The 18,070-nt window shown below is 42.6% G+C and overlaps 1 protein-coding gene across 2 annotated transcripts in view; it reads left to right on the top strand.

The window, feature by feature from the left end:
- tecrb (trans-2,3-enoyl-CoA reductase b) overlaps nucleotides 1-18,070 on the top strand; it is a 31,005-nt gene that overhangs the window by 2,400 nt on the left and 10,535 nt on the right. Inside the window, exons 2-6 of one of the 2 annotated variants that reach the window (XM_017722161.2) lie at nucleotides 5,535-5,585; nucleotides 9,471-9,522; nucleotides 10,766-10,810; nucleotides 14,240-14,343; nucleotides 17,935-18,050. In XM_017722161.2, the coding sequence (XP_017577650.1) occupies nucleotides 5,535-5,585; nucleotides 9,471-9,522; nucleotides 10,766-10,810; nucleotides 14,240-14,343; nucleotides 17,935-18,050 (368 nt within the window). Of the gene's footprint in view, nucleotides 1-5,265; nucleotides 5,586-9,470; nucleotides 9,523-10,765; nucleotides 10,811-14,239; nucleotides 14,344-17,934; nucleotides 18,051-18,070 lie in introns of those variants that run through there. The other variant, XM_017722160.2, reaches the window with a different exon arrangement.

Raw genomic sequence — 18,070 nt, 5'->3', positions numbered from 1 at the left:
TCATGAGATTTACATACAATGTAAAGAGTAACAGGCATTTTCAAATTATATCAAAAACTGTGTACAGACACATTCAACCCCTGTGGAGTACGTAGCCTTTCAAACATACAAACTAACATGTTTGGTTGGTGTTTTTGCTGGTTTCATAATGTAGCATAATAAAGCAGATCAGTCTAAAGGGAAAACAACATCACATATTTGTGCCAGTATTAACGACTGTGCTGCTTTGTGAATGGATAAAGCCGAACCCCACCCATTCAAAGCCAACCCCCTCCATTCAAAGCCGAACCCCACCCATTCAAAGCCAACCCCCTCCATTCAAAGCCGAACCCCACCCATTCAAAGCCAACCCCCTCCATTCAAAGCCGAACCCCACCCGTTTAAAGCCGAACCCCACCCATTCAAAGCCGAACCCCACCCATTCAAAGCCGAACCCCACCCATTCAAAGCCGAACCCCCTCCATTCAAAGCCGAACCCCCTCCATTCAAAGCCGAACCCCACCCATTCAAAGCCAAACCCCACCCATTCAAAGCCAAACCCCACCCATTCAAAGCAGAACCCCACCCATTCAAAGCCAAACCCCACTTTTTTGTGATGTCAGCACTCAAACCTTCCTGTTTAAACCACCTTCAGGCTGAAATTGTGCTTTATCAATCATTTTAAAAGAAATCTATCAGGTTATTATTTAGACAGAACACAGAGCTGCTTTGTGCTAACAGACCTTTAGCTGGTCTTCGTGTTCGAAAAGAGCAGCGATAAAATTCACCGGTCAAAAGTCGGCAAGGTGCCCCGAACCTGTAGATGAATTCAAATGAACTGGACTGATTAGGTCCATTGCTAAGTACAGTATAGCGGTGGCCACAGCCGGCGCCAGGCCTGTCCCAGTTAGAGTCGGATCAGATTTCCCAATTCCGCCGTCTGGAATCGGACTTCACAGCTCTGTTGTGCTTCAGGGAGTGCTGCTAGCCCGGTGTGCAAGTTGGAGGCAGCAGAGGCACAAAGAAAGCAGTAAATGCAGTTATCGAGGCGCAGCAGCAGTGTCAGCTCCTGACGCGGCGCTCTGGCACGCGTGAAGGGCAGCGCCGGGTGGATTGTTTGCGTGTTAGCTGAGCAGCTAACGTTTTTAGCCCGCATGCCGGCAGAATCGTTTGTTATTTGACTCGGCACGCGACTCTGTAGCTGCAGACAGCAGCGTTTCGGCAGCCAAACCGGTATTAGCTAGGTCAATATACTAGGAAGCACCATGGCCAATCAGCCGCCTGGGCCACTTCAGTGCGTTAACGGCGGCGTGCGACGAGCAAGAAAACAATCCAGCAGTTAATCGCGATTATTTATGACGTCGACTAACTTTTCCTGAAGTGACCAATAAGACACCAAGACCACCCATCTCCATACGTTCACGTGCAGACGGACCTCCTAAGCCTAAAAGACTGACTTCCAGCCTCAAAGCAAGAAGGAAAACGTCGTGGCTGCATTTGTGAAACGTGTTAAACCCAGTAAGACTGTCTGAGTAGAAGAGCACAGACCTGCCTTCCTCAGAAGGAAGCGGGGGGCGTCCAGGTGAAGGCCTTGCTGTCAGGTCTCCATACCGTCCATGTAACGTCCCACACAATGTCCCCAAACTCTCGGCGCTCCCTACGTTGCGAAATGGCCCTTTGCTGGAACGCTGGCACCTGTCCTGCTGAAGTGCAGCCCCCTCTCCCACCCCACCTCGTGTGACGCTGCCAGTGTCATCTGCACATGCCTCTACAAGTTATTAATAAACCCCTGTGTGTGTGTGTGTGTGTGTGTGTGTGTGTGTGTGGTAAGGGTGGGGGATACGGCTTAAATATAACATTACAGTCAGGCCTGGAAAAGAATTTGATATTTGATGAGAATGAATTGACTAATTATCGATGAATCAGCTCAAATGTGGCCTGTAAATGTGAGGAGCTTAAAGAGTTCAGTGTTAAATTGGGTTATTAAACAGGGTTTGTGCATTAAGTCGTGCGGACGTGGGTTCTCTGTGGAAGATTTGGTAATAAATCACTTCGAAAGTCGACGTTTATGCCTGTAATACTTGCTCTGCGACTGTAAGCTGCAGCTGCCGGTTATGGTTTTTGCTGTATGACAGTGGAACTGACAGGTGAGAGTCTGATGAGTTTCATTTTTACTGGCTCAGCGTCCACCGTACGTTGCTTAGTAACCAGACACTCACGATGTACACTCACCGGTCACTTTATTAGGTACACCTTGCTAGTAAAAGGTTGGACCCCCTTTTGCCTTCAGAACTGCCTTAATTCTTCATGTCAGACTTTCAACAAGGTGTTGGAAACGTTCCTCAGAGATTCTGGTTGGTTATTTGAGTTCCTGTTGCCTTTCTATCATCTGGAACCAGTCTGCCCATTCTCCTCTGACCTCTCACATCAACAAGGCATTTTCGTCCACACAACTGACCGCTCACTGGACATTTCCTCTTTTTCGGACCGTTCTCTGTAAACCCTAGAGATGGTTGTGTGTGAAAATCCCAGTAGATCAGCAGTTCCTGAAATACTCAGACCAGCCCACCTGGCACCAACAACCACGCCACGTTCAAATTGATTCATGATGCAGTGCCATATACTGTTCACTGAAGTAGCCTAGCAGGAATATCACCATCTTATACAGTCGACAACTGAACATCAGATCAAATAAAGTCCAGTTCAGTCAGATTTCAACATTTCAACTCACTTTCTTCTCTGACTGCTGTTTCTCGCCTCGTCCCTCCCCTGTGTGGCGTCACTCACTCGAGTCTCAGTGCTCATCGTAATGCACAGATCTGATTGGCTGAGTAGCATCATGTGTGATTTTTACAATGCATGCGATTGGTCTGAGAGTCTCCGGCTGCTAAAGCTACCGCAAAGTCTAGAAAAGTTACGCCGATTAAAATAAGACCACCCTGTCGAAATTAAACAGTTCTCCATAGTTTATCAGTTATCGGCCGAGGTCTGCATAGGACAGCGTCTGGGTCCGGACTCGGACCACGGCCCGCCTATTAGTGACCTCTGACCTCTAGTGTGTGCTAGCCTTGCAGCCAATCGTATTTTAAAGTATTCATTCTGAGAGTTTTGAGTTGATGGAATTGATATTTGGTCAACCGCAATGGAGGAAAAGCGGCTTTCCACCTGATGTTACCGTGTCATGAATTCAGGCTTTTAAAAATATTAGCATGAGCGCTAACGTAGCGCTTGAGTAACAGAGGCTGCCCCTTTAGAAGAGCTAACTCCAAAAAGCTAACTGGTCAGCAATGGACAGCAGTGGTTCTGCATGAGGTTTTCTGTTCTTCAGTTGGTGACGTGCTGGTATGTTGGCTTGTTGAGGTAGTGTTTTTCTTTTCTTAACAACTCTTCATCGTTTCTGCTCTAGCTAGAGTGACTCGGAGGGTTTTGCCCATGTCCTCTAAGTGCAAGGACACAAACTGAGCATGTGCAGCTCGGTGGCCATGCCCACCATCCCAAGCCCTTCAAACGGCCAGAGGAGCTTCACGGTTAGTTTCGGGTTCGCCTGATTTAAAAGTGACTTGGCAGGGCGTGTGAGTGTGTGTACAGTTGGCGTCTGGCTGTGAGCAGGTTATAATTAGTGCTAGTTTGTCTGATAAGGGGGATGTCGTGGGGTCCCGGCAGCGGGCAGGGGGATTTTTCATGCTTGCTCTTGAGGTGTGTTGTCTCATGTCTTCCGAGCGACTCTATGGTCCCTCTCTTCAGAGAAAATGTGCGAATTTCGGTGAACACCTTCTATCACAGCCCCCTGCTTTCTAGGTATTAACCAGCTAAGTGTGCAGTACAAACTCTAAAGTACTGGACAGTTGTTTGAGTAACATGATAAGCTCCAGGTTCTAGATATTAACTGAAGAAGTATAAGATACAGAATCCACAGTGCTGTGTAATTGTTCTGGTTATATGGTGTAAAAACACTGTAGAGTAGGAGTCATCGTGCACAGTACATACCAGCTTATTACCAAAAAAGTAGAACCGAATCTGGGCTGTAAAAAAACAGTGATTCTTACTGTTTTTACTGGGTTCTCACCAAATATCTTTGTACTTTGTGCCACCATGTAATGCCATATAACTTTGAGGTGTTTTTGAGGTGCTTTCCTGCTTAAACTTGTGACATTACAGTAAAATTTAATGTATTTACCACCTAGTTACTCCAAATAATTCTGAGAATATTTACTGTGTAATTTATCATCTTAATATCTAGAACCTGTTGGTCAATATTTCCGTGTAGTTTAAGTTGGACTGTCTTGAAACCATTATTTTACTGTCTTGTTACTCCAAATAATTATATGAGATAATTTACTGTGTTCTATATCAGCTTCGTATCTAGAACCTGCTGGTCATTATTTCAGTCGAATTTGTTTTACCCCCAATAGTTCCACAGTACTTTGCAGTTTACATCCTACACTTAATTAATATCTAGAACGTGCGAGTTAAATTGTTTAGAACTTGCCTTAATATTACTCAAAATAATGATCTAGTAATTTTGGGTGCTGTTGTTACACCGATTCTGCCTACAGCAGTTTAGTGCCACCCATTTACGCTGAAGTTATATAGAGTGTTTCAGCCTAGGCTGCTTGCTGAATGAGGCACGATACAAAGCAGCCAATCAGAACCGAGCTCATTTACATATGTCAGTCCTAAAGGCGCACTAATAAACACAGTCGAGAAAAATGACTGGTGTAAAATGAGTTACGACTGGTTTTAATGCTTACATTATACAAATGGCCCTCAGGGCAAGACAAATGTAGTGTATCACTGCTGTCAGAACAAAACCCTGTATCTCCAAAATGGTAACTTTACAGGAGAAGGACAAAACATACTTTACTTTTAATGTAAGTCAATGGAACCAGAATTTTTTCCAAGTCGTTTTTGGCCGTTTCTTTCTGTCCATTCTTCATGAAATTTGAACACAATGGAAAGGACAACAGGTAAATTCAGATTTTGTGAAAAACCGAAAAACAACAAAAATGGAGATACAAGGTTTTGTTCCACCAACAGCGATATGGGCTCTTTAATATGGGCAGTTATTTCAAACAGACAAAGATGCTGATTTACCTTGAAAATGTCTGAAATTGTAGGCCTGGGTGTCCATGGACTTTAGACAGGCAGTGTGCAGCGGGGTTGAGGGAAAGGCCAGCGCTCAAATAAAGGGGGCCCAGAAAGACAAGAGGGTGGGGTCAGAGAGAGAGAGAGAAAGAGAGAGAGAGAGAGAGAGAAGGTGGGGCAGAGAGGGCATAGCTGTGGGGGAGAGAGAGAGGGGTTTCTGCAGCTGACTGTCTAGGTCTTGCTCTCATTTTAGAGGGTTAAACAGACAGACAGATAGATTAAAGAAAGAGAGAGAGAGAGAGACAGACAGAGAGAGACAGAGAGAGGGGAGAAATATGGATACTTTGGCTTTAGAAGCCACCCTGCCCAAAAAGGCTCAGCCCACCGCGCTGATCACAGGCCCCCCTGTCCCTGCGCCTACCAAACGCAAACCTGCAAAGAAAACTAAGAAAGCTGTTGTCTTTTTTGAGGTGGAGATTCTGGACGCCAAGACCAAGGACAAGCTCTGCTTCCTGGACAAGGTAAGACCAACTTCTACCAAACTCTGCGCCGCCTGCTGTCTGATTTACAAGGAGTAGCTTGGTGTATGATACACTGTCATCTATGGCGGCTCCTACTGTTTCTAGCTGTGCAGAACACATTCGTCTATTTTTGTAGATGAACTATTAAGCTTGGACGACACTCGGACAAACAAAACCATGTTATGGTTAATGAATGTAACTTCAGTTCTGAAGTACCACGTGAGCATTACAGGGTCTCGCAGCGCCCTAATGGTAATGTAAGTACCATATAATTATTACGAATAGCTTCTAACGTTGGTAATTTATGGTGATCACTTCTGTTACATGTTTTCTCTGATTATTTCAGCCTCAGTTGATTTTGCATTGGGGAGAAAAAAAATAAAAATACACACATATATATATATATATATATATATATATATATATATATATATATATACATACATGAATATATAAAATCTAAAGTGCACCATAACGTGTGCACAGGCCACATTTTAAGTAATATTCCCCCCCCCCCATATGTTAAATATATAAAAAATAACCGGTACCGCTCTCAGTAGAGGATGTGCTCGCTTATTTTCACAGGTCATTTGACCAGGGGTGCCTAAGTCTTTGCAGACGTGCAAACCTTTTCTAAAGGAAACATTCCTAAACTAGCCATAGGATAAAGGGATTGCATATAAGGAATGGTTAAATGAAGGCGAAGCAGTGAAGACCAAATCATGTGGCATGGAAGTCAAACAGAAAGGTCAGTAATTAGCGTAATAGCGGCACTTATTTGAAGGAGAACTCCAAAACTGCTTAATGGTTCAGTGGGTTAGATGTTTCTAGAGATCAGAGTTGTTCAGCCTTATGGTGCTCGGAACCAGACGTCCGAAGCGCTTACTGGCTCATCCTGTTAAGTTATTACCAAAATGGTTGTAAATGCATGGCTTGAAACCTGAGACATTGTTTTGTGATAGTTATGTTATAAAGTTTGGCCTAAAACGTATTTTTAGCCTGAACTATTACTTCAGGATTGGTTCTGTGTTTCCTCTCAAAACCGCATTCCCAACTGAGATTTCATTTACATTTACAGCATTTGGCTGATGCTCTTATCCAGAGCGACTTACAACTTGATCATTTTACACAGGGAGGCCAAGGTGGTGTTAGGAGTCTTGCCCAAGGACCCTTATTGATATAGTGTAGGGTGTTTGCCCAGGTGGGGGATTGAACCCCAGTCTACAGCGTAGAAGGCAGAGGTGTTACCCACTACACTAACCAACCACCATCAGATCAATACTAACATGCTTTTGTTCTTATAGCTTTGTTTACATCTAATTTGTAAGGTTTTCTTACTTGTTTTGGAAGATGGCAGAGTATTTAGAGGACTTCCCGACTGTCGTAGAGCCAAATTGAACCAGAACACACAAATGAGTCGCAGGGGCTTGAAGTAGAGAGAGCCGGAAGGCAACCCGGCGGTGCCGAAGCAGAACAACCAAGGGTGAATGGAAATTGACGGTGTCGACAACAGACTACCTGCTACTCTGCTTACCAGTTCATGAGAAAGGAAAGCAAGTAACTGGGATCGTTATTAGACTGAGTGGCCAGACAGTCTTCAGACAGTCTGTAAGCTAACGGCTAACGGTGGTATGTGTATGGAGGCTAACAAGGACTCATTTATTTCACTCACAGATGTTTCTTACCTTGATTCCAGTTTCTGAGGTGGAAAATGCAGCACTTTAGCAGCCGGCATTTTTCACTGGTCTCGAGTCGTCTTTGCCGGTTTTACGTTCAGGTTGTAGGGCTGTTTTGACTTTGGCGTTTGTGTGTAGCTTCCAAACAGTTAGCCATAACTTCAGGGTTTTTGGCGCTTGTAATGGCGACAGAAAAACCTGCACTGTGCTGTATTTTCTCCAGCAGATAAACTGGTGTTATTTGTAGTGTAGACATAACGTCTGGTTTCTAGCGCTACAATGGTGAACAGTTTTGACTGTTCTATGTTCTATGAAAAGGTGCATTTCACACCAAACCACTCTCTTTTTTTGTTGTTTACATCTAAACTATTGAAAATCAGTGGAGTTCCCCTTGAAATAACTGCAATACCCAGTGATGTCTGGTTTTGGCTAAACACTGTCATACAGTGAAAGAAACCTCATAACCAAGTTGTCAGTCAACATTTGAGACAAATGAAGGTTTAGACATGCAGTTCGCATGATACTAACTCTCGAGGCTTTCATTAACTGTTAGCTGCATTAGCCTCATAGCTCCTATTAAAAGCAGTATTAAAGACGCTAACTTCAGACACCCAACGTGTCGTGAGCTGCTACTTTTCGGGTAAATTAGATGAAGTATTCCTTTAATCTACAGCAGGCAGTGTTGGCAGTGTGTTTCTCCTGGAAAGGCTGGTTCTATCTATAGCGTATGCGCTAGTGCTCAGGGTGAAGAGTTCCTGGGTGTAGTCTTGCGAGGTGCCGTGATACTGTGAGACGCTGCGGTGGCCGGAAGCCTCACCGCTCTCTCACCCTTACTGAGGCATCTGTAATGAAGTGTCTAGGGTGTTGCAGACCGTTCTCACTGGATTATCTGGGATCACGCTACTGTGCGACCTCCAGCGACCCGAGGAACCTTCACACTTCACACACAAACGTCAGCTGTGGAACTGAAACTGCTGGGACGTCACGGTGAAATGAAAAGGGGAGTGTGACGTCATGATGGAAATGAAAGTGATGGGATATTACAGTGGAATATAAAGTGTTGTGATGTCATGATGGAAATGAAAGTGATGGGATATTACAGTGGAATATAAAGTGTTATGATGTCATGATGGAAATGAAAGTGATGGGATATTACAGTGGAATATAAAGTGTTGTGATGTCATGATGGAAATGAAAGTGATGGGATATTACAGTGGAATATAAAGTGTTGTGATGTCATGATGGAAATGAAAGTGATGGGATATTACAGTGGAATATAAAGTGTTATGATGTCATGATGGAAATGAAAGTGATGGGATATTACAGTGGAATATAAAGTGTTGTGATTTCATGATGGAAATGAAAGTGATGGGATATTACAGTGGAATATAAAGTGTTGTGATGTCATGATGGAAATGAAAGTGATGGGATATTACAGTGGAATATAAAGTGTTATGATGTCATGACGGAACTGAAAGGGTTGGGATATTACAGTGGAATATAAAGTGTTATGATGTCATGATGGAACTGAAAGTGATGGGATATTACAGTGGAATTGAAAATGTTATGATGTCATAATGGAACTGAAAGGGTCAGGATTTTATAATGGAATTGAAAGTGTTGGGATTTTATAGTGGAATTGAAAGTGTTATGACATCGTAATGAAATTGAAAGTGTTGGGACAGCAGAATACAAAGTATTGGGACATTAAAGTGGAAAACAACGTCCTGTGATACCACAGTGGAATGAAATCTGCTATGACATCATAGTGGAATTGAAAGTGTTATGACATCGTAATGAAATCGAAAGTGTTGTGACAGCAGAATACAAAGTATTGGGACATTAAAGTGGAAAACAACGTCCTGTGATACCACAGTGGAATGAAATCTGCTATGACATCATAGTGGAATTGAAAGTGGTGTGGCGCCATAGCAGAATTGAAAGTGTTGTGACATCACAGTGGAACGCCTCAGTGTCGCTGCTGGACTGAGAAAAGGAGGTCATCATAATGTTATGCCCAATCGGTGTATAGGTTACTGTTTCAGGACATACAGCATCTGCTCTGCATGTGTTTTGTCTTGAAGAACAGCAGCTGTTGTAAGACCCCACTGACTGGGGGCAGTCAGTGAGTGGCTAAATATACCGCTAATTTTTCCCACACATACAGACAGCCTGTAGAGGGTGTTTATTTATGTTTGTTGGTTAACAGGTGGAGCCCAATGCGACCATCGGAGAGATCAAGTCGATGTTCCATAAGAGCCGTAAGTGAACCAACAGCCCAAACGTGTTAATGGGAGCATATCAGCTAAGCGCTGTCCGTGTTCTCCCACTCTGACACATACACCTACATACCCTTCAGCTTAGCAACGGCATTAAGGAGCTGATTAGTTAAATCAGGTGAATTAGATAAGAAAAATATAGTATAACATGCAAGACAGGGGTACACCGGACCCCCAAGCTTAGGGGAAACTCTAAAGCTTCACTGATTAAATTCACTGTAATAGCAACTGTAGTTGTAGAGCTATTACCTAAATAGTTATACCTGTTTTAAGGTGCTAAAATAATTCATTAACCATGAATAATTAGTTAACCACTATAATTAGGTAGAACTAGATGCATGCAAAAGTTTGGGCACTTCCTAACTTTATATATATATATATATGTATATATATATATATATATATATATATATATATACACACACACACACACACTCATATATATATATATATATATATATATACATATATATATAGATATATAGATATATATATATATAGATATATTTGATTTTTATTTTTTTCCTAAGTGAAAATAACTAAATATAGCAATTTTCTGCAAATTTCAGTGCATCACTTCTGTTTATTTGCGGACATACTGGAAATAAAAATAAACATACCTATAAAATGTGCCATGACTTTTGGACCATGGCTTTTGTGCCGTGATGTTTTATTTCCCTGCAGTACCTGAAATTCAGCAAATTGTGCATTAAAATAGTGCCGAAGTGTGTTTTGTCTTAACGTATATCCACAAACCCAGCAAAGAAGTAATTTGACCAGGGGTGCACAAACCTTTACACACGACTGTGTTAGGTCAAATATTAGACTGTAAGAGTCGGTTTCCTGGACAAAGATCATGCCTAGTATTGGATTAATGCTGCAAGGTCCAGAACTAGGCTTAGAAAGTGATCCTAATTGTTGTAGGGATTGATAATATTGGTAGAAATAATGGTTTTGTTTCATGGTTCACTGTTGACGACTGACAGGTTTCTGAAAATCAAGTAAACAGCAGAAACTCAAAGTAATATAAATATTGTGGCACTGGTGATGGGGCTACCCAGCAATCTTAGCTGTTTTATTAATTTCTTGTTTTTCATAATTCTTTTGATATAAGAGTATAAATCCATTCATCGATAGAAATATCTACTGCTTTAATCAGTCTGGGGTTTTAAGGCCGCTGTACTGTGCTTGGGCTTGTTTTTATTTGTTTATGTGTTTGTTTCAGACCCTCAGTGGTATCCCGCCAGACAGTCCATTCGTCTTGACCCCAGTGAGTAATTTCATTACCATCCGACCAACACACTTCTACAAACTTCACTCTGTGTGGTATAACTGACCTCAGATAGCCAAGAACAGCAGGCATAGCAAACATTTTAGCTCCAAACAGTGGATTATTTACATAAACTTGTATCCCATATCATATGTATCCCATATCATCATATGGCCCAGTGAAATTAACACAACATTGCTGGTTATTGTGTTAGTTTTTAACATTTGCAGTATTCAGTGCCAAATTAAAATTTTAAGTTGATGATTAAAGGAAACTTAGTGTTTATGGGGAAAAAAACATCACATCTCATATGAAAACACTGGTAAAGTATTCAAAGGTAGCCTTCCGTCGCTATACCAGGCGTCAGCAACCCAAATGTTAAGAAGAGCCATTTTACCTTTCATCAAAAATCAAACCACCTTGGGATTCACATTTTATGTTCCTTTTAATAACTGAACTGAAAATGTGCCTTAATATGTGCTAATGTACTAGTATAGACAAAAAATATGACTGAAAGCGCGGCTTTAGCTCAGCTGTAGCCACTTTTCTCACATCTCTGGCAGGAAACTTTTCCGCAAAGGTAGAAATGTTTCTTGTAAAACGTCTCTAGATTCTTGTTTATAAGTCAGATTCTTGTTTGAATTTTCCCGTTCTACCTTAAATGGTGCTGCATTTTCATTCTGCCACCTCAAGCATTTAAGGTGGAACGGTAAAATTCGTTCGAGAAGCTGGCGAAAGAGAAGTGACTTAAGCCTCGTAAAAAGTTGAGCATTGAGAGACATTTTACAAGAAACCGTTCTATTCCACGGAAAAGTGAAGCTGAGCTAAAGCTCAAAGCAGATCAAGGTAAGTCTGTGCATTCATAGATTATATGACTTTTTAGTGTTTGACAGTTTCTCATTGCAGATTAAACATATCAGGAAACCAGCTGGAGTGGTTATAAATGTAAATAAGGCCATTAGTCTCCTAATTATCGATGTTCGTCTACTACTAGCTAGGCCAGATTGTTGTCTGCATTGCTATGGTGACCAGCAGTCTGCACGCCAGTTTTCAGGGTTAAAGGGTGAATTAGCAGTTCTATATTAACTCCAGTGTTTAAGACCATTTACTGTTAAACTGTGTTGAAGGATCAGCAGAGCTTTATTTCACTTTAAAGGAGGATTATTTTATTATTACCTACTGATCTAATTCTGCTGTGGAGCCACAGCAGGGCAGTAAAAGAGCCTCATGTTGCCGACCCCTGCGCTAGACCTTACAGGTCATATACTGTCACTGTCTTCAAAACGGAAAAGGGAAAACGTTCTTAACTTTTAATGGAAGTTACTGTAATTTTAGACCAGTTTTTCACCATTTTTATTGATTCTTGTCGTCATGAAACCTTAAAACAAGGCAAAGTGGACTGAACCTTTCAAAAATATCAGAAATAGAGATTCTAAGCAAAGATGATGAGGACATGTAGCTGTAAAAACAGCCTGTTTTGAAATCATTGTTGTTGTTTTTTTTTTTTTACCCCAATAAAACAACACATTTACATATATTTACACTTTGGCCACTGCAGTTATAAGCCCTGTTTCAGCACGGACTGCTTATTTGAACGAGGCCCAGCCGATCAGAACAGAGCCCAGGTACATATATCAGTTATAAAGGTGTTAAATCTGTAGGACTGAGGAGTTGATTAAGCGTGATATCTTGAAGTTGTGTTTTTCACTCTGTAATTATTAGTAACTCTGGGTCTAAGCTGGTCTCTTTATGGAAAAAATTAATGGAATTATCAAAAACTACTGCTCTTACATCCTGTGGTCAACAAAAATGTTCCAGCACTGATATCTATTGTCCTGTGTTTATTTTGTGGGAAATGTATACATTACAAAACACAAAGGCCCAACCCCGTTTCTTCTTTTCACCCCTACCACATTGCTTCATTAACAGCTACTAGCGCTGCTCTGTAGGTGACGTGGCCCGACGTCAGTGATGGCAGAGGAGGGTAAAGTTCAGCTCCTCACTGCTGGGCTTTAGTTACATTCAGGGCATCATACGCCTTCAAAGAGGGGGGCAATTATTTATTATCACCCACCCTTAAATTTTCAGTGATCTGAAACTGAAGTCAGCTATTCCCTAGCTTCGTGTTCAAGTTTCCCATTCCACCTTCAATGGTGCAGCAGTTACACTCTGGTGCTTCAGGCGTCAGAACTGCTGGACTAATTAAGGTGGAACGGGACAGTTAGCTAGCTAGCTACCGAGACATTAGCATACTGTCAGCAATTTGTTATGCTTGTTATGAAGAAAAGCACCATAATACATTGAAACGTTAAGATAATACAGTGGTTATTGTCATCTTTCTTTTTTTCTCCTAACTCTGTTTGGAGTGAGCCTCTGAAAAACCTCCGTTTGGAGGGCCATGTAGCCCCAACACCCAGAGGGCTAAGGGCTAAGTGGTAGGGGCGAGGGGTGAAAATGCGGCGATGTCGAGCGTCGCGCTCGGAAAAGACGCTCTAAACCCGTTCTTCTCTCGGTCATCATGGGGAATGTAAGATCGCTCTCCAATAAAGTGGACGAGTTAGCGGCGCTGACGCGACACCAACAGGAATACCGGCTTACCGGCAGTGCAGCCTGCTGTTGAGTCATGGCTAACTGAGCTAATCCCGGATGCTACCATCGCACTGGAGAGCTTCCAAATTCGGCGGGCAGACAGGACAAAGGAACGACATATGGTGCAATCCAAGACACGTTACTGTTAAAGAACAGAGATGCAGCAGGGATGTTGAACTGTTGGCCGTACTATCTACCCCCTGATTTCTCGCATGTTGTCACGATAACTGCGTACATTCCTCCCTCCGCTGACGCGTGCACGGCATGTGACGTCATCCACTCAGTCGCAAGCAAACTCCAAACACAGCATCCACAAGCTCTCATCCTCATCTCTGGGGATTTCAATCATGCTTCCCTGTCCTCCACACTTCCCAACTTCAAAGCTTATCAGGAAGGCTGGTTCTGTCCTGGGCTGTGCGCTGGACCCAGTGGGGGAGGTGGCGGAGAGGAGGATGTTGGCCAAGCTTGCATCCATACTGGACAACCCCTCTCACCCACTACAGGAGGCAGCTGCAGCACTGGGCAGCTCCTTCAGCGACAGGCTCCTCCACCTGCAATGCGGAAAAGAGAGATACCGCAGCTCCTTTCTCCCCACTGCTGTTCGGCTCTACAACCAGAAGCTCTCCATCTCTCCGTCATTAACACACTATGGGTTCACACCTCACTCTATCACAGTGCACTCTATCATGAACACACCACATAGACCTGTATCTTATCCCACCTCTAATTAATGTGCAGTATCTGCTGCTGGTAGATGGTACAAGAGCAATACATACGGAAGTCCTGTGCAATATCTGTAATGACAGTGGTTTACTGATGCATTGTGGGATTGTGTTGCAGAGGGGAAGTCACTGAAGGATGAAGACGTGTTGCAGCACCTACCTGTGGGCACCACGGCAACCTTCTACTTCAGAGACCTTGGAGCGCAGATCAGCTGGGTCACGGTAACACGCAGTCTGGTCTCACTGTACTTGTGCGGACTTACATACAGTGCAGTATTGCTGTACCCAACTGATATTATACCGACTACCGTAACCATAGAGAAACCCTTTCACTCTTTAGCTTGAAAATGAGCTCAAATGTCCCATGTTGTTCATCACGTTTATATGCGAATAAACAAACCAAACAGATCTATTAACACTTGCATGCAGCCACACACTCAGTGGTTGGAACAGTCTAGTCCAATTGAATACAGTTCCTGTCCGATTGAACGAGGTGGGTAATCCTGTAAATAATCCATTAAATAGACGAGTAAAATCAGTGTAAATCCCTGTATCTGATTACATTCCCTATCGGAAAGTCTAAGTCTGTTCTGCGCACGTGCATCGGGTACTAGTGAAAGTTTATATATGCATACAAACTCTAACTAGTTTTACAAACAACTGAGAGAAAAAAAGGACTAGTTCCTGATACAAAATAATTTTGTTGAGAATGTTGTTACTGTGGTGGCGTGGTGGGTAGCGCTGTCGCCTCACAGCAAGGAGGGCCTGGGTTCGATTCCCCGGCCGGGCGACCGGGGTCCTCCTGTGTGGAGTTTGCATGTTCTCCCCGTGTCTGTGTGGATTTCCTCTGGGTTCTCCGGTTTCCTCCCACATTCCAAAGACATGCAGTCAGGCCAATTGGACATGTTAAATTGCCCCTGGGTGTGAGTGACTGTCTGTGTCTGTCTGTCTGCCCTGCGATGGCCTGGTGACCTGTCCAGGGTGCATCCTGCCTTCCGCCCGAAGACTGCTGGGATAGGCTCCAGCACCCCCCTGACGGAGAAGCGGCTTAGAAAATGGATGGATGGATGTTGTTACTGACGCTGAACTAGAGTAAAATGATAGTAATGTAATTTCAAAGGATAACTAATTAAAGAAGGACAAAATGACATAATGAAACTCAAATGGTGTCTATATGAAGCCAATTTCTAACAACCAGTAAAGTTTCAAAAGATTTGACCACTGGGGGGAGCTGTTCATAAAAATAAACATATTATTACATGTCATTACTTTATATCCTATTTTGACACAAACTCCATATGAATCCATTGTAGTATGTTTTTCCAAACAATTTTGCAAGTGCATATTTATTACAAAACTGTGCCGTTTTTTAAGTAATCGTTAACTGTTTGAAAACCATACTTTTCAAACTAGTCTCTGGATTTTCATTGAAACTTTTAAAAATGTGTCTAGAATAACTCTTGGGCATCTCTAGGTAAATAATAGTCAAAAACATATTGACATTCCTACTTAGGGTCATGTGGATCAGTCAACTAATTACTGCGGTCATGGCATTGCTAACTTGATTTGCTGTAACTCAACAGTCATTGGCCAGATCATCTCCAAACTTTTATGTAAGGATCCTTACATACTGAGACTATAAGGGGGTTTGCTACTTTTGGTCCACATTGGCCTTTAGGGGGGCGCTTTAACACTCAAAACACTTCAAAACCAATCAAACTGCTATTACAATGTTATTACAAGGTTGACCGATAAACAGTTGGGCCATACGACTCAGTTCACTCACCTGAACAACTTTCTAATTGCATATCATGTCAAAAATTGTACTGCCTGTCTGGTATTTTGCCTTATTTGTTCAGATTTCACTATACAAAGGCTTATTACACAAAGGTCAAAAGGTCATTCTGACCAAAACTTGGTGAACGTCTATGGTTTTAGTCTTTGATCAATACTGATATCATATTGAGGCCTTTTGACTGATTCTGACCCAGTTTCTCTGAGCTGCTCTACACCTAAAGGGCCCATTATGACTGCATTAAGCCTCACTATGGCCTACATCAAGCCAATGGCTTAAATACTGAACCAGTCCACTGTGCAAGTGGTACTATGTGAGAAATGCTGCCAATGGTCATGTAGTTCTGACATCTATGTTGAAAACCTCTTGGATGTTCTACAAACCAGTGTAGCTCAGTACATATGAATGGAAACTTATAATGTGGGTAAAGACCTCTGCTCGTTGTTTGACAACTGAAGGCCTTTTGATGAACTGACCTCATTTCAGTTCTATTCATTCTGCCTATGAATAAGATCCGAACAGCTTGAGGCCTTTTGAGGTGCTTAAGGTGCCTGCTTGAACCCGCTCATCGCCGCTTGCAGCTGTATTTCCACTTGTTTTTAGCTATAGTAATGAACTGTTTTCCATGTTTATAGACAACAGTATGTCATGTGTGTCATAAACATGTTATGACTATTCTGTCTTAGACATGTGAATGTTGTAACAAGCACTGGAGGAAGTTAGCATGGTAGCTCTGCATGCCTGGGTTGAGTAGATTTGGGGTAAGAGGAGGAAACTGTGGGCACTGTTTGTGGAAGGTTTAATTGTGTGATCAGTATTAAAGATCTGTGTACCAACCATAATCTTAAGGTATTTGAATGTATGTGCATTTGTCTCGCCTGAGCATGCTATACAAAGGCTAAGGGGGGAGATATATATAACCTGTGGAAATATGTAAGACTGCTGCCAACAGCATTTGCAGAGAGAGAGAGAGAGACCAAGATAGAACAGAGAGAGAGATTAGTCCTCATTATTGGTTAGTTTTAGTGATTTTACAACATTAATTAAAGAGCACTAAATTTCTTCTCTACTCTTCTCTTCTCTTCTCTTCTCTACTCTTCTCTTCTCTACTCTTCTCTTCTCTCCTCTACTCTTCTCTACTCTTCTCTCCTCTCCTCTACTCTACTCTTCTCTTCTCTCCTCTACTCTTCTCTTCTCTACTCTTCTCTACTCTTCTCTACTCTTCTCTCCTCTTCTCTACTCTTCTCTTCTCTACTCTTCTCTACTCTTCTCTCCTCTTCTCTTCTCTACTCTTCTCTACTCTTCTCTACTCTTCTCTACTCTTCTCTCCTCTTCTCTTCTCTCCTCTCCTCTCCTCTACTCTACTCTTCTCTCCTCTTCTCTTCTCTACTCTACTCTTCTCTACTCTTCTCTTCTCTACTCTTCTCTACTCTACTCATCTCTTCTCTACTCTTCTCTCCTCTTCTCTACTCTTCTCTCCTCTTCTATTCTCTCCTCTTCTCTCCTGTTCTCTTCTCTCCTCTTCTCTTCTCTACTCTTCTCTCCTCTTCTCTACTCTTCTGTCCTCTTCTCTCCTCTTCTCTTCTCTACTCTCCTCTTCTCTTCTCTACTCTACTCTTCTCTTCTCTACTCTTCTCTCCTCTTCTCTACTCTTCTCTCCTCTTCTCTTCTCTCCTCTTCTCTCCACTTCTGTCCTCTTCTCTCCTTCTCTTCTCTCCTCTCCTCTTCTCTCCTCTTCTCTTCTCTACTCTCCTCTTCTCTTCTCTCCTCTCCTCTACTCTACTCTACTCTACTCTTCTCTTCTCTTCTCTTCTCTACTCTTCTCTACTCTTCTCTCCTCTTCTCTACTCTTCTCTACTCTTCTCTTCTCTTCTCTACTCTTCTCTACTCTACTCTTCTCTACTCTTCTCTACTCTCCTCCTCTTCTCTTCTCTTCTCTTCTCTCCTCTCATCTCCTCTTCTCTTCTCTCCTCTCCTCTCCTCTTCTCTCCTCTCCTCTTCTCTTCTCTCTCATTCAGGTATTTCTAACGGAGTATGCAGGTCCTCTGTTGATTTATCTGATGTTTTATTTCCGGGTGCCGTTCATCTACCCACCAAAATACGACTTCACCACCAGCAAGCACTGGGTCGTACAGTAAGTGTCGACATCAGATG

The sequence above is a fragment of the Pygocentrus nattereri genome, chromosome 12, assembly GCF_015220715.1.
Source record: "Pygocentrus nattereri isolate fPygNat1 chromosome 12, fPygNat1.pri, whole genome shotgun sequence".
Taxonomy (NCBI): domain Eukaryota; kingdom Metazoa; phylum Chordata; class Actinopteri; order Characiformes; family Serrasalmidae; genus Pygocentrus; species Pygocentrus nattereri.
Note: the sequence above shows the minus strand (reverse complement) of the source record. Positions and strands in the feature narration are given on the sequence as shown.